General features: G+C 36.9%; 1 protein-coding gene across 6 annotated transcripts in view; it reads right to left on the minus strand.

Moving 5' to 3' along the window:
* The window catches only part of HECW1 (HECT, C2 and WW domain containing E3 ubiquitin protein ligase 1), a 426246-nt gene that overhangs the window by 319518 nt on the left and 91499 nt on the right, over positions 1–15229 (minus strand). For 2 of the 6 annotated variants that reach the window (XM_012720818.1, XM_012720819.1), the window contains exon 3: positions 2538–2595. The exons of the other annotated variants lie outside the window; for them this stretch is intronic. In XM_012720818.1, the coding sequence (XP_012576272.1) occupies positions 2538–2564 (27 nt within the window). In that variant the 5' untranslated portion in view covers positions 2565–2595. The remainder of the gene's footprint in view (positions 1–2537; positions 2596–15229) is intronic. 6 annotated transcript variants of the gene reach the window in all.

The raw sequence follows: 15229 nt of genomic DNA on the forward strand, positions 1-15229 counted from the left end.
GCCCACTGCTCCCCTGAGCAGTGTACTTTGTCAGCTGGCCTATTCTGCTCCCCACTCTGTCTCTGGTGAATCCTCTCACAACCCCTGCACCTCTGGTATGTACCCCAGTTCTGTATGCATAAACAAATACATCTTAAATAAAATTATGACTGGCTTTAGCATAAAATCCCCCTTCTTCCTGACATGAGCATTAGTTTTGCCAAGGATCATGCCAGAATATGAAAAGTATATTTATATTAAATGATCAATTCTATGATCTCTATGTCAACTCCAGATATCAATACTGGTATTAATAATCCAGCACTACTAATAAATAATCCAGACAATGAGGAAGATATTCAATAAGTAAGACATTCACTTAAACACTGATTAAAGGGCTTACAGCCAAATGGTTATATGGTTATATACCTTTGGATGTGCTCTGTGTAAGTTAAGGGAGAGATTCTAGGCCAACATTGGTTGAAGTAGCTGAAACAAGAAGGGCCACAAGGAATGTCCAGCTAGCTAATTTGTGACTCATTCTGGAATAGAGTAGTCTTCTTAGAAAATATTGCAAAAAATGAAGGAACCTTGTGGATAATATTGAATATTTTAGCAAATAACACAAAAATTATAGGGTCACAGGATTTTTTTATTGTTCAGAGTTTAAGACAATCTCCTTGTACTAACTGTTCATAGAGACTGGGAATAATGTTACAGCATTCTTCCCCTCCAGGCTCACTGTGATCACATGGTCATGCTCATGTTTCCCCAACTATGTCCTTCAGGAATCTGGGTCTTGACCTCAGTTCTCTCCCACCTGTTAATCAGGGAGTTCCCCTTTCACATAAATGTGAAAGGAGACTGTTTGATTATCAATCACTGAGTAAAACCTCCTAAGATTTTCTGTATGTATGTTAAGCTTTGCTATTATATCCCAAAAGCTTTATTTCAAGATAAAGCTGGTGTCTGAGGATACATATGAGCTAAGATTCTCAGAATAGGAGGGTCCTAACTTTCTAAGGAAGCTAGTCTGGAAAAAGGATACTAGTCTAGAAAAAGGAGATTTCCTGGGAATGTTAAATGCACCCAAAAGGAACTACTTAGTATTAAAAACAAACAAGCAAAAAAAACACAATTCACCAGATCTTTGCAGGCAAAGAGAAAAGTCAGAGGACCCAGGAGAATGTAGATAGATAAGAATATTGTATTGAGGGAAACACTCCCTTAGCAAAAGTATTCCTCTCCAACTGGAGAAAACTAGGAGTAAATGAGTGAATTTAAAGAAATAAAGCCTCTGCTGACCTAGGAGATGGGAGGTGACTGTGACCGTATAACACACCAGAGCACACAATATGAAAAAGGACATTTAAAGTTATTGTGCTGTGACTGTCCCTGGGAATTGGGTAGCACATGAGTAAGCACTAATTTAACGTTTCCTGTAAACAACACATAAAGTACTCAATCTAGGTGTGTTACTCTAAACAAATTAAGAAATCTCCCCTTTGGATGAGCTGGAAGCAATACCCTGAGGTGGAAGACAAAACCTGAGTTTGAGGACTGCTCACCTTCCTTTTAACTGATGAATACCCAATTGCCCGTAGGACATCCCACACTTCATTCATCTTACTACAGGGTGCTTTCAACTACTAGTTGAATGCCTATGTGGGCATGGTTAGCAATTCTCAAAGTGCTACGCAGATCTCAGTTTTTATTTTTTAAATCAGAGCCTCATTTAAGAAATGACTGCATATTGCATGTATCATGGACCATGGGCAAAGTCAAGATAGGTAGCCTCATTTAAATTCCTGCTTCCAACTAACCCATGAGTCACTCCAGAGCTGTGACTCGGTCATCTAATGGCCCAATTCCTTTATACCTAAGACAGAAATGATGGTTAGTCCTACTTCTTTACTACTTGTGATGGAGAGGAAATCACACAGAAAAAGAATTCAACACAAATTGGAATGCTTACTGTCCAATTAATATAAGCTGTGCTTATTTTAAACCATGGCTGCCACCCCAAAACTGAAAAGCTGTGAAATGAAGGAAGAAGGAGATTTAGACAAAGGGAGTTGGGGGAAAGCCCTTCCTGGGCAAGCCACCCAGTAGCAAGAGGACACCTCTGAAAAACTGGACACCACTCTGACTATGAGTCAGCAGAAGTTGTTGCTCTGTCCTCCAAGAGAATCCCCATGCTCTGTGTCAACTATAGGGTTATCTCCCACATTGTCAGAACCCCCATTGTCATTGTGGAAAGATCATTATAGAGATTTATTTCCAGGTACAAATTCACTGTGACAACTGTATGTTCACATCACACGAGAGGAACTTGACATGCAAATAAAATCATCTCAAAATGGAGTAGTCAAATTGGGTGGATGCAGGAGATGGGGAGGGACACTGATGGATCTCACATGTTAGGGCTGCACTTGAGAAAATTTCTGGGCTGGGCAACCACCATGGGCTCTGGGCTGGAGGCACATTCCATTATGAGTGGAGTGGGTTTATAATGGAATGACATGGATGGGTTCTTATAATCAGAAAAACACACTGACCTTTACACTACACAGGTGCAGCAGCATAATGACCCACCGCGTGAATGCGCATCAATTCCTGGGGAAAAGTCCAATGAGGTTAACTCAGCGTGTATCCCAAGCAAACAAAATCAGTGACATTACCCATCTGGAGAATGCTGTGCCCCCACCCCCACTGAGATATCTAACTTGGACAACCAACAAGTGAAAATAACCAAAATATAGCAAGTGATGTTATTTTTTTTACTTGATAAGACAATTTGACTTTGGATAATAAAAATTAAATTTAAGGAATAAGAATCATGCCCCCCCTTTTTTTCATTTTCAAGAAGAAGATTTTTCATGCAAGGGAGGGGAAGTTTTATTCCCTTGACCATCAGAGAAAACTACCTAAAAGCAATTCATAAATCAGATCTATATGAAACTGCTAAAAATCCACTACTTATCTCAATGCCTTTCTCCATTTAGGTATTCATTCAAATGTAAAAGAGATGAGAGGGACCCCATTCCATTTCATTTCTAACAAAGATTCATACCCAGTGATTAATTGCTTACCACTGGTCACACTGGTTGGGACTTTGGTATGGAGAACCCATGGCAAAATTTACCATTAAGGAATTAAGTAAAAAGTCACCAGTGAGAGAAAAATTGTTTATGCTATTCTACTAGGATCTTCATAATCCAAATATTACTTTGACTCCTAACCTCTGACTTTATAACCTCATCTTTGTCTGAAGTTAAAATTGCTGTGGAAGTAACCAGTATGTTCTTATTCCAAGAAGAAACCAATATATGATGCCAGTATTCCAAACCCAGTGAAACTTGAAACTCTGCTGAGAAATGAGAAATAAGAAGAGTCACAATGTACATTCTGGGTACATAGATAATGTTCTCATTTCTGGACAGAGATAGAGACAGAGACAGAAGAACACAGAGAGAGACATAGTGAGACAAAGAGAGGAATATCCATGTACTAAGATCCTGCTCTGTGCCAAACACATGCTGGGTCAATTTGGGCTCCTCAATGGTGAGGAAACCACAGTGTTTCCTCCTCGAGCTCCCTTTCTCTGGTGCGACATTGATTTTCCAACCAGCTCTGTTCCACTTATAGACACTTTCTCACTCATCTTTTCCATAGTAGAGGTCCTCAATTTTCCTGTGTTTACATGAGAGGTGGGTGTTCTTGTTTTTTGCCTCAATTACTACCTGAACATTGACAATTTCCAAATTTCTGTTAACTACTCAGCTCTCCTCTGAAGTTCAAAACCAACAGGCACTAACATTTCTCAATCCCAATCATGGTGCAAAAGAAACTCAGATCTAGTCCTTTGTCCAGAAGCATGAATTTAATAGTGATTCCCCTACCCTGCAAGGCTCCCTAGCAGAAATTAGGAATTTACATCAACTCCTCGTTCTCCTGAGTTCACCTTTGTCTACTCAATCACCAGTTCATGAAGCCTACCTCTAAAAGTTTCTAGAATCTCATGTGTATTTTTTTTATTTTAAAATTTACCTATTTTACAATTTCTTTTGAGGTTTACACTTTTGCTCTTGCACATGTACACATGTTCCACTCACACTCCACCAAACTACCCATGCAAATACCCAGTATGCCTACCTCCTCACATCTTCCTCCATCTCCCCTGTTCCATGCTATACAGTAATTTCTTTCACTGAGTCCAAGATTTACTCCTGTTCTATTTTGATTGTGTATACTTTTTGGTTATTGATATTCTACAGACGACTGAGACCACCCAATATCTATCTTTAACTTTCTGACTTATTTCACTTAAAATAATCACCTAAAGGCCCATCCATTTTTTTCCCCAATGCCACTATTTTATCTTTTGTCAAAGGCTGTGTAGTATTTTACTATTTATATTCTACAAATTCTTTACACATTCGTCTGATGAAAGGCAATTGCACTTGTTACATTACTTAGCAATTGTGTATATTACTGTTACAAACATAGGTGTACATAAACATTTTTATTTTAGATTTTTTCATATTTTTGGACAAATGCCCAATAAAGGTATTACTGGATCACATAGAATATCCATTTTTATTTTCTTAAGAAATCTCCATACTATTTTCTCAGCTGCTCAAATTTGCATTCCCACCAGCAATGGGTAACAGTTCTTTTTTTAATGCAACCACAACAATATTTATTGACTTCATTATTTTTCATGTAGACCTTTCTCACAGGGGTGAGGTGATACTGAGGTTCTGATTTTCATTTCCTTTATAATAACTGTGCTGAAGAACTTTTCTTATGTCTGTAAACCATTTCTATGTCTGTAGATAAATGTTTAAGTTTTTGTCTACTTTTTTGATTAGCATTTTTTGTTATTATTGGCTTATATAAAAACTGTGAATTTTGGAGATTAGTGCCTTGCCTGATGTGTGAGATACATACATATATATATATATATATATTTCTATTCTGAAAAAAAATGTATTTTTTTGTTATAGTTTCTTTTAAGAAACAAAAGATTTTAGGTTTAAAGTAGCCCCACCTATTTATTTTGCTCTTGTTTCCTTTGCTGTTGTGATTATGTCCCCAAATATATCTTTGTAGTGGATGCCCTATATTATGTCCCTTTTGTTTTTTTTCAAATAATTTATGGTTTTGTGTTAGGGAACAGCCCCAATGATCGAGATATCAGAGGCGAGACAGGCAGGGCCCTAAGGTGGGAAGGCTTCAGCAAGCGGAAATTCCAAAAGGAGAGAGGGGAGCGGGTGCGAGGAAGACATGGGAGTCAGAGTTGGGTGCAAGTCTTCCTGCTCATTCCCTCAGCAGGTCTTTATTTATACTGTGTAACAAGTAGTTAATTGCAATAATGCATAGGGTAAGTTAATGAGAGATGACCATAAATAGTCATAAACGTTCTCAAGGACAGGGGGAACAAAGCAATTTTTTCTTAACATTTTATGGTATACTAGATTATACATTTTTGTGATAATTGTCATGTATACAGATGTTTAGCTATAACTCAAGGGAGGAGGGGTCTGGGAAAGGATGAACTTATTAGTAAAAGGTTATTATGTGTTTTAGGGAAGTAATAAATTGTGTTAGCAGTATTATCAGTGACTGTCCAAAGAAAAGCTAATGGTTAATTTAAGGCTACCAGAGAATAGTTAGTGCTTGTTTTAAAAAGGAGTAAATTAAGAGAAAGTTGTACAGTTGTGTACTAAGCAACACCTGTGTAAACAAGGTTAAAAATTGTCCATGAGTCCAGCCCTCCCTGGTGCTGCAGCGGATTAAAGCACAGCACTGAGAAGCTAAAGCCACTTCCTCATGAGTTTGATTCCCGCCTGCCCCAGAGGTGACCACATGGCGTGACAGACATCTCCTGACCTGCACGCTGCTCCCCTCAGCAGTGTACTTCATCGATCTGTCTGTTCTGCTCCCCACTCTGTCTCTGGTGAAGCCTCTCACCACCCCTGAGCCTCTGGCCTGTACCCCAGTTCTGTATGCACAAATAAATAAATCTTTAAAAAAAAAAATTGTCCATGAATCCTTATGCCCTGGAAGTCTTATCTGAGATTTGCTTTTTATTTAAAGAAACCAAGGAAGCTTCCAGGAGTTCTTATGCCCTAGAGTCTTATTTCTCCTGGGGCTTGCGTTTTTTCTCAGGAGACAGAGGAATTTCCCACCATGGGGCAGCTTGCCAGGACCAGGCAGCTGCCTTATGAGGCTAAAGCAATCCAGTTGTAAACTGTTGCTCAGAATATTTTTGATATTATGATTATATAAAAAAGGGATGTCATAACATAAGTTAGCAATGGAAATTCTGATTTTTCAGAGCTTTTCCTTTTCTATCCAGAAGTTGTCAGTCAATAGAAGCTTGTGTCAGTTTTGGTTCTTACATTCAGATCATTAATCCATTTTGAGTTGGTTTTGCTATACTGGCTTTTGTAATGTCTCATGAAGTTCCATTTATTCCCATTTGGTTCAGTGTGTTTATCATAAATGGATCTTGTTCAATGCTTTTTCAGCATCTATGAGCATGTGGCTTCTTTTATTGACCTAATGAATGGCAGTGATTGATTTGCATACATTGAACCAGCCATGCATCCCTGGGATAAAGCTTACCTGCTCATGGTGCATGATTTTCTTAATATGTTGCTGTATTTGGTTTGTTGAAGATTTTTGCATCTATGTACATTTGTCTATAGTGTTCTCTCTCTCTCTCTCACTCTCTCTCTCTCTCTCTCTCTGTTTTTTCTCCCTCTCTCCCCTTGGTTTTGGAATCACCGTGACATTGGCCTCACAGAATATGAGACATTTTCTTCCTCATCTATGTTGTTGAGTAGGATAGGTAGTAGGGTTTTTCTTTGGAGTGCTGTTAGAATTTACTGGAGAAGTGATGGAGTCGTAGGCTTTTGTTCTAAGGGACACTTTTTATTACTCTGTCAGTTTGAGTAGTTCTGATTAAACTGTTTAAGCTGAGTATTTCATCTTGATTCAATCTTTGGAGGTTGCATGAGTCTAAAAATTTGTCCATTTCTTCTAGGCTGACCAGTTTGCTTGCATTCAGACAGCTGTAAAAGGGACTGACAATCCTATATATTTCTGCAGTATCTGTTGTAATGTTTACCTCTTTCATTTCTATTTCCACTGATTTGGACCTTCTTTACTCCTTCCTTCATCAACCTAGGTATAGTGGTCTATCAATTTTATTTATTTATATTTCAATTTTATTTTTTCAAGGAACCAATTTTTGTTTTCACTGAATCATTGGACTATCTTTTGATTTCTATTTCATTTATTTCTGCTTATTTCTTTCCTTCCACTGATTTTTGGAAACTTTTGTTCTGTTTCTAGCGCCTGCAGCTGTAGAACTAAAATATTAACTTGAGATTTTATTTGGTGGTTTTTTTGCTTGTTTGTTTGTTTTAATGTGGGCTAGTGTTGCCATGAACTTTTTTTTGTAACAGTGCTTTAAGAGTATCTCAACCTGATACCTTATCTCTTCATTTTCATTAGTTTCTAGATACATTTTTATCTCTTCTGTGAATTCTTTGACCCAGTAGTTTTTCAGAAGTATTTTATTTGTCTGTACATGTTTTCTAGGATTCCTTTTGTGATTTACTTCTAGCTTTATACCATTGTGACCTGTGACAATTCATGACATAATTTCTATTATTATATATTTTGTTTTATGTAGTGGTAATGACCTATTTTGGAGACTGTTTCATGTAGAATTGAGAAGAAAGTATATTCACTTCTTTTGAGATACGTAATTTTGTAAATATCCAATAAATTCATCCAGTCCAACATTCATTTAAGGTCTTTATTTCTTGGTTTTCTGTATAGATGATCTTTCCCTTCATATCAGTGGTGAGTTGAGGTCTTTGATAATTGTATTTTTGTTGATGTTTTAGAACTATAAGTAGTTGTTTTATATAACTAGGTCCTCCTATGTTAGATTCATAGATACTAATATTGGTATCTCCTTGCTGACTCAATTCCTTGAGTACTGTATAGTGTACATCTGTGTTGAAAAGTTCTTTTTGTTGACAATCTAATGTATCTTATATGAGAATAGCAAGTCCTGCTTTTCTTTGTACATTTTAGCATGTAGAACTTTGCTCTAACATTTTAGTGTTAGATTTTTTTTTTAAGATTAATTTATTTATGCTTACAGAACTGGGGTACAGGCCAGAAGTGTGGGGGATGGTTAGAGGATTCACCAGGGCCAGAATGGGGAACAGAACAGGCAAATCTACTGAAATACATTGCTGAGGGGAGAAGCAGGTGGGTGAGCAGGTCCAGTGGGTGGGTCAGGAGGCGCAGAGAGGGTCACCTCCCTTGGTCGGGTACGAACACGTGCTGCAGTGGCTTTGGAGAGCTTCATATTTCAGTGCTTTAATCTGCTGTGCCACCCTAGAGTGCCCTTACTTTTAGTTTGTGTCTTTCAGATCGTAATGGATCTTTCAAGCAAAGAAAAATGAGCTAAAATGTATTATCCACATTGTTAGTTTATGGCTTTTAATTAGTGAATTCAGACCACTCACATTTAGGATGACTCTGATATAAACTTTATTATCAGTAATTTTACTTTTGACTTTTTATTTTTCAGTTGCTTTTTCTTTATTATTTATTCTTTACCTGCTCTTTCTGAATGGCTTTCCCTAGTGAGTCCTTCCAATTTTTTTTTTTTTTTTGTCTGTAGGACTCTATTCTGAATTTTTGTTTAATGATTATCATGGGAACATTGCTTAAAATTCCTGTCTTACATGTCCACTCTTCAACATTTAAGTATACAATTTCTGTTAATTTCTTCCTCCCCCTGTAATATTTGTTTTAACTCATACCATTCTTGCTCAGGGTTCTAATTTTGTATTTCTATGTCATATTGCTCAGATTCTGTGTGTCTATGTGTGTGTTTTCTTTTCTTGTAAAGGACTTTTTCCAAACATTTCTTATAGGTGGGTTTGGGTTTGGTGATGATAAACTGTTAGCTTCTGTGAAACGTCTTCATTTCTTCTTCATTTTGAATGATAATTTTTCAAGATTCAGTATTTTTGGTTAGCATTTCTCATCTTTTAGAATTATGAACACTTCCCGCTCTCTCATGCTTGGAGAGTGTAAAATCTGAGGAAAGACTAGTTTGGGTGCCTTTAGGTTATTTTCTTCTGCGTTGCTTCTTACATTTTCTTTTCTTGTCTTTGATTTTAATAATGTAGCAGTGATGTGTCTTGCTGTTTTTTATTTTTTTCAATTTAAAATTTGTGTATTATCTTGGCTTCCTGAACATCATTTAATTAATTCCTTAGGTTAATTCTCATTTATCTTTTCTTTGAATAGGATTTCTCACTCTACCTTCTGGGATTCTAATTATTCTTAAGTTTTCTTTTCTAGTTGATATGTTCAAAGATATTCCTCATTTATTTCTCTCTTTTTCTAATTGGGTAGTTTGCTCATTTGAGATTTCTACTCCTGAAATTCTTTCTTCTGCCAGTCTAGTTCTATTTAAAGTGCTTTCTAAATTTGTCTGCATTTCATTCAGTCTCTTTTTGTGATCTTTTACTATTTTTAATATCTTTGGTAACTATCTTCATGCTTGGATCGCCTTTCTAGGCTCTAGCACCTTGCCTATTTGTCTTTGATTGACCATTCAATAACTCATTTAGCATTCTTTTTATAATATGATAGTTTATTTTTACATCATTTTGTAATTTTTTTTTCATCTCAATTGTAATCCCCATGGGTTTCCTATCACCAAGTCACCCGTGTGCCATCACCATAGTCCCGTGCACTTCCCTCACTCACCCGTTTTTGATCCCATTCCCCACTCCACCCCCAGAAAATGTCTCTGGTATATGGCTGTTCATTATTCTTATTATTTTCTCGCCTGGTCCATTATACTCCTGCTATGAGCAAAACCATCCAGTAACATTTAGCATTTTTATATTGTTTTGAAGTCATTGTTTGATATATCCTCTAGTTCTATTATCTTTTACATTTGTCCCAGAATTAATATTCTTCTCATTTTGCTCATTTATCTTGCATCCAGATCGCCCTTATTTTCCAGGCATGTGTAAAGCATTATTTTCTACTTGTGTGTGTGCTTGGGTGGCTGGGGGCTTAGCTTTGTTTGTTTCTCCTCCTTGTTTACCTTTTTCTCAGATGGTAGAAGGAGGGAAGTATGAGGCTTAAGTACTTAATCTCAGTTTGAGGAATGAAATTGTGTTGCCTCTATTTCTTTTTCTTACTCCCCACAGAAAGGTAGTTTGTTTTTGCCATATGTCAGTCTCCCCAGTGTGAAGAGTTAGGTCTAGTCTGCAAACTCATGCTCCTGGACTAAGTTGAACTTGGCAGGTAGCTTAGCACCTAGATGTGGGTTGCGCAGCTTGTTTATCTGTCTGCCAACAATGGACATCATCAATGCCTAACTGCCATCACTGCCATGTTGCTTCTTCAGGGCAAGACTTTGTTACTATCTGTGTTACTATTTGTTACTGTATACTATTTGTACTCATGAATTATCTCATAAAACCTGACTGAGATTGTTATGGAGCCTGGACAGGCTCATCCTAGTATTAGTGATTTCTTCTTCTTCATCCTAGTATTAGTGATTAGAAGGCAGATGGAAGCAAACTTTCCATACCTTTGCTTGTCTCAGAGTTTCCAAATCTCCTGATTTGAGTTTGTGTCTACATATCCTCACTTTCCCTGGGTCAGATCTAAGCCGGCAGAATTTCACAGGGCATGGTTTGTCCTGTTGTGTCTTGGATGGCTAACTTCCAGTCTGTCTGCCTCCTGGAGTACCTACTCTCTGTTATGCTTCCCTTCACTTCTCCCCACTCCTTCTCCTCAGCAGCCACCAACCTTAGTTCAAGATCCACATGGGAAAGTCCTAGGGTTTTCTTTGAAATATTTTTGTGGTAGTTGTTTTTTTTTTTTTTTTTAAGATTTATTTATTTATTTATTCATACAGAACTGGGGTACAGGCCAGAGATGCGGAGGGTGAGAGGATTCACCAGAGACAGAGTGGGGTGCAGAACAGGCAGATGGACGAAGTACACTGCTGAGGGGAGCAGCGGGCGGGTCAGGAGAGGTCTGCCACGCCATGTGGTCACCTCTGGGGCAGGTGGGAATCGAACTCATGTGGAAGTGGTTTAAGCTTCTTTGTGCTGTGCTTTAACCCAATGCGCCACCAGGGAGGGCCCTGTTGTAGTTGTTTTTAAGAGAAAAGCTGATCCCAGCTTCTCTAATACACAGTGCTGTGGGTGCAATCTACTCATCACCATTTTGACCTCCTCCATCCTGGTCCAATCCTTTCTCTTGTACCCAATATCAAGCGACGTTAACTGGTCTCTCCACCACAAAAGCATTTCTATAACAGGAAAAGCTTTTGAAAAAAGGAAACATCTGATTGTGGCACTTCCTTGTATTAGTGGCTTCACACTTCCTTTAGGCTAAAGTTCTATATGCCAGTTTATGACTTATTTATAACAAATATGCAAAACTGATTTAGCTTTGCCTCCTCTTTGGCTTCATTGTCTGTTTTCTTCTACCCCAAGAATGATACCTGGGCCACTGAGTAACTTGGGAAACTGCATCTTTAGTGAATCTCTCTTCTCCTTTCATTGGAGATTCCACTATGTTATTTCCTCTGTCTAAAATATGCTTCCAGCAGCCCATTCCTCTCTATACCTATCTTCCTCAGTCCCCTGGGGCTTCCCCACTGCCAGAACAGGTGTTTCTGTAACAATATCTTATTCTTATTTTGGCAGATTTGAAAATAATTTTAAAGAATTTTTGTTTGTTTGATTGATTTTATGTCTGTCTTGCAAAGTCAACACAGAGCTCTCTGATTACTAAACTGTCATCCTCACTACATAGCAAAGAGCTGATACACAGGCATCCTCAAAGATTAGTGAGAATTAGATGAATGAATGGTTGAACAAATGAATGATAAGGATGATATCTTTGAGGAATTCACAGTTTAGGCTTTAAAATGTACACATACATATATATACATACATAGCCATAGATGCACCTGTCCCAAGCCAGTTGTGGATCAAATTCACCTTACATTAAAACACATTAGGAAAGTAAGTAGAATAGAACAAAAAGACTACTCAAGTTAGATGTTATCTATTTAGCTCTTAGCCCTAGGGATACTGCTGTATTTCACTTTACAGTTTACTATACATTGTTGCAGTTACTAATTACTTAACTGTAAAGCAATGCTGGCAAAGAAGAATAAAATAAGAAATTGAGAGTTGATAAAGAAAGTAAATGGGGATTTAAAGGGATCCAGTTCTAGATCCCGATATCTCATGCCATGTCCTATCACAAAGGACATGGAGGAAGCATCAGGAATAAACTGGAGCACAAAGAAATTAAAGAATCAAATGAATATCAAGTGATCTGCCTATATGGTAGCAAATAGGTCCCTGACCCCTGTTTGTAGCAATCCAAGCTTTACAGATCCAAGTGTGTTTTTTCCAGTATACAGGTATAAATATTTCAAACACAGGAAATCCCAGAAATAAGTGACAATAGACAGCAAAGGAACCAACCAAATTGTACCTTGTAGATAACCTAAGACAATGCTTGCTTCTTTCAAATGTATATGTGATTTATTGTAATTGCATCCTATTATTTTTTAATATAATTATATTTAGTGTATTTTTTGCATCATTTTTCATTTTTGTACAACATGTGCTTTCTCATCCAGGTGATAGTCCCCATTAAATTGCCACCACTGATTCACTTGTGCACCATCACCATAGTCCCTTGTGCTCTTCCCAACCCTGTTTTGACCCTATTCTCTTCGCCCTTCCTGCAGAATGTCTCTGCTTTACAGTTGCCTGTTGATTTTGAGATTGACTATATTGTAATTATTCTTTTTCCCCTGACCCCTTATTTGGATCCTCTACATTCCTCCTAAGAGTGAAACCATGTGGTATTTTTCTTTTTCTTTCTGGTTTATCTCGCTGAGCATGATGCCTTCCAGCCCTATCAACATTGCTGCTATTCTTTTTCTATTAGCAATTCTCCTAATCTTCTATTGCACGCTACTGTGACCTCTAGGAGCAAATTGCTGTCACCTGCATATGATGGCCTGAAAGTAAGTGAGAAGGATGCTCTAAAGACCCTGGAACAGGTAAGCAGGTGCACAATGGCAAGGCACAATCCCCGAGGAGGCAGCTCCTTCATGGTTTCTGAAACTCATAGCAGTGTTTGTTGTTCTATGACTCACTGCTGAAAGGCACAGTCCCACCTGTGTGGTACAACACTGCCACTCCTACTACTGCCACTACTGCTCTGCATCTTGGGTGGCTTTGCCATTTTTTAAAATAAAATAATACAGATAACGTACTGACCCAGGCTAATATCAATCCTACACCTCTATATATGTGCTAAACTTAATAACAGAAAGCACAACATTCAAAAATAGCACATTAACTATGTGTTAAAGCATTTCTATTAGTTGACTTTCCTTCTGTTTTTTCTTTTTTTTTTTCAGTTTAGATCTAATAAGTGAATAATTTCTGAGAATGAAATCAAGATCATTCAGGAGTGTGATAGATAAAAGTGATATATAACAAAGTATAAGGAATAACCAAATTTTTAAACATTTTGCAATAGTAGCAACAATGTACATTTGCTGTTTTAAAATCCAACTCATATCAACAATATGATGAAAAGCCACGTTCTATAACAACTGTCCTAAGGAAAGCCAAAGATTCTGTCAGGAAGTAAGTTTCTCATTCCGAAGGGTAGTCTGAAGGGTGTCTCACGATAGCACTGCCTCTGCTTGGCTAGATTTCTAGATCCCAATATCCTATAAATGTAGCTCCAGAGCTGCTGACCATCAAAGGAATTTTGTAATATGTTAAAAGAATTTTCACATAGTACTTTTTGTTTATATTTGTGTTTGTTTACCTGATGTTTGGAGTTAAATCTCCAGAGTCCTCTCTGAAGCCAATATCATGGTTTCTGCTTTCTTCTATTTATTTGATGGGTTCATGTCTTACATCAATGTTTTTAAATCAACTGTTAGTTAGTTTTTTGGGGAGGTATGAGATAGTGAGCTAGTGTCTTTATTTATTTTTTTTTTTATGTGGTTGTCCTGTTTTCCCAACACTAGCTCTCCAGTGTTCCCTTTCTGCTCTCCAGTGTATACTCTTGGCTCATTTGTCATAAATTAACTATCCATAAAAGTATGGGTTTATTTTGGGAATTTAAATCCTATTTCATTAATTTTTGTCTGAATTTTTATTCCAACTCCATACTATTTTGATTACTATATATCTAAAATAAGAAGGTTCTACATGGTAAATAAAATCATTAGTTATTAACAAAAAGATGCCCTACAAATGGCAGAAAATATTTGTTCATCATATATCTTACAGTGGGTTAACATCAAAGGTCTTGTATGAAGAACTCATATAATAGAAAAATTTATAAGTGGGCAAAAGAGCTAAATAGACATGTCTCCAAGGAAAACAGATGACCAATAGACACACTTATCACTAATCAGAGAAAAACAAATAAAGCCATGCTTAGCTACCACCTCACACTTGTGAGAATGAATCATATAAAAAAGACCAAAACAAAAGGTGTGGGTGCTCTAGTGGTTGGTGTGACATGGTAAGATATGTCTGATAAGGTGCACTTATCCTTTCGAGTCACAATATATTATGTTACTATAGTTACTCTCATTAAAAAAATACAATTTTGAAAATACCAAAAAAAAACAACAACAAAAACTTTCATATCCATTAAGTAAATACATCCAATCTAGTTGGTCAGTTAGTACAATCATGCTTCACTAAATATTATAATCATTATCTACCAATTACATTTAGTTGTCATCAATATTGATCAATATATAGGATTTATTTAGTTCCAGCTGAAGTTGTCAAGTTGCAGAAACATTTAAAGACATGCAATATTCAATGACCCTATACCTTCAAAAAATTAATATTCTCCACTTTTTCACATGCAAAGACTTTAGTCAATGTCCACTATCAAATAAATATTACTTTCCAGACAAATAAAAGAATAAATAACTTACGTATACATTTCCACACACTTGGGTAATTCTAAATATACACCAGATGTCTAGTACACACAATTACGCTCAATTGTATATGTTTTGAATGAGATTTTTAAAAATATTTCTTCTTAGAGACCAGAAAATCATTATTTGCTTTTTAAAGAAAATTGTTTTGAGAGAAAAAATTTT

Source organism: Condylura cristata, unplaced genomic scaffold, assembly GCF_000260355.1.
Source record: "Condylura cristata isolate star-nosed mole 26May11 unplaced genomic scaffold, ConCri1.0 scaffold00005, whole genome shotgun sequence".
Taxonomy (NCBI): domain Eukaryota; kingdom Metazoa; phylum Chordata; class Mammalia; order Eulipotyphla; family Talpidae; genus Condylura; species Condylura cristata.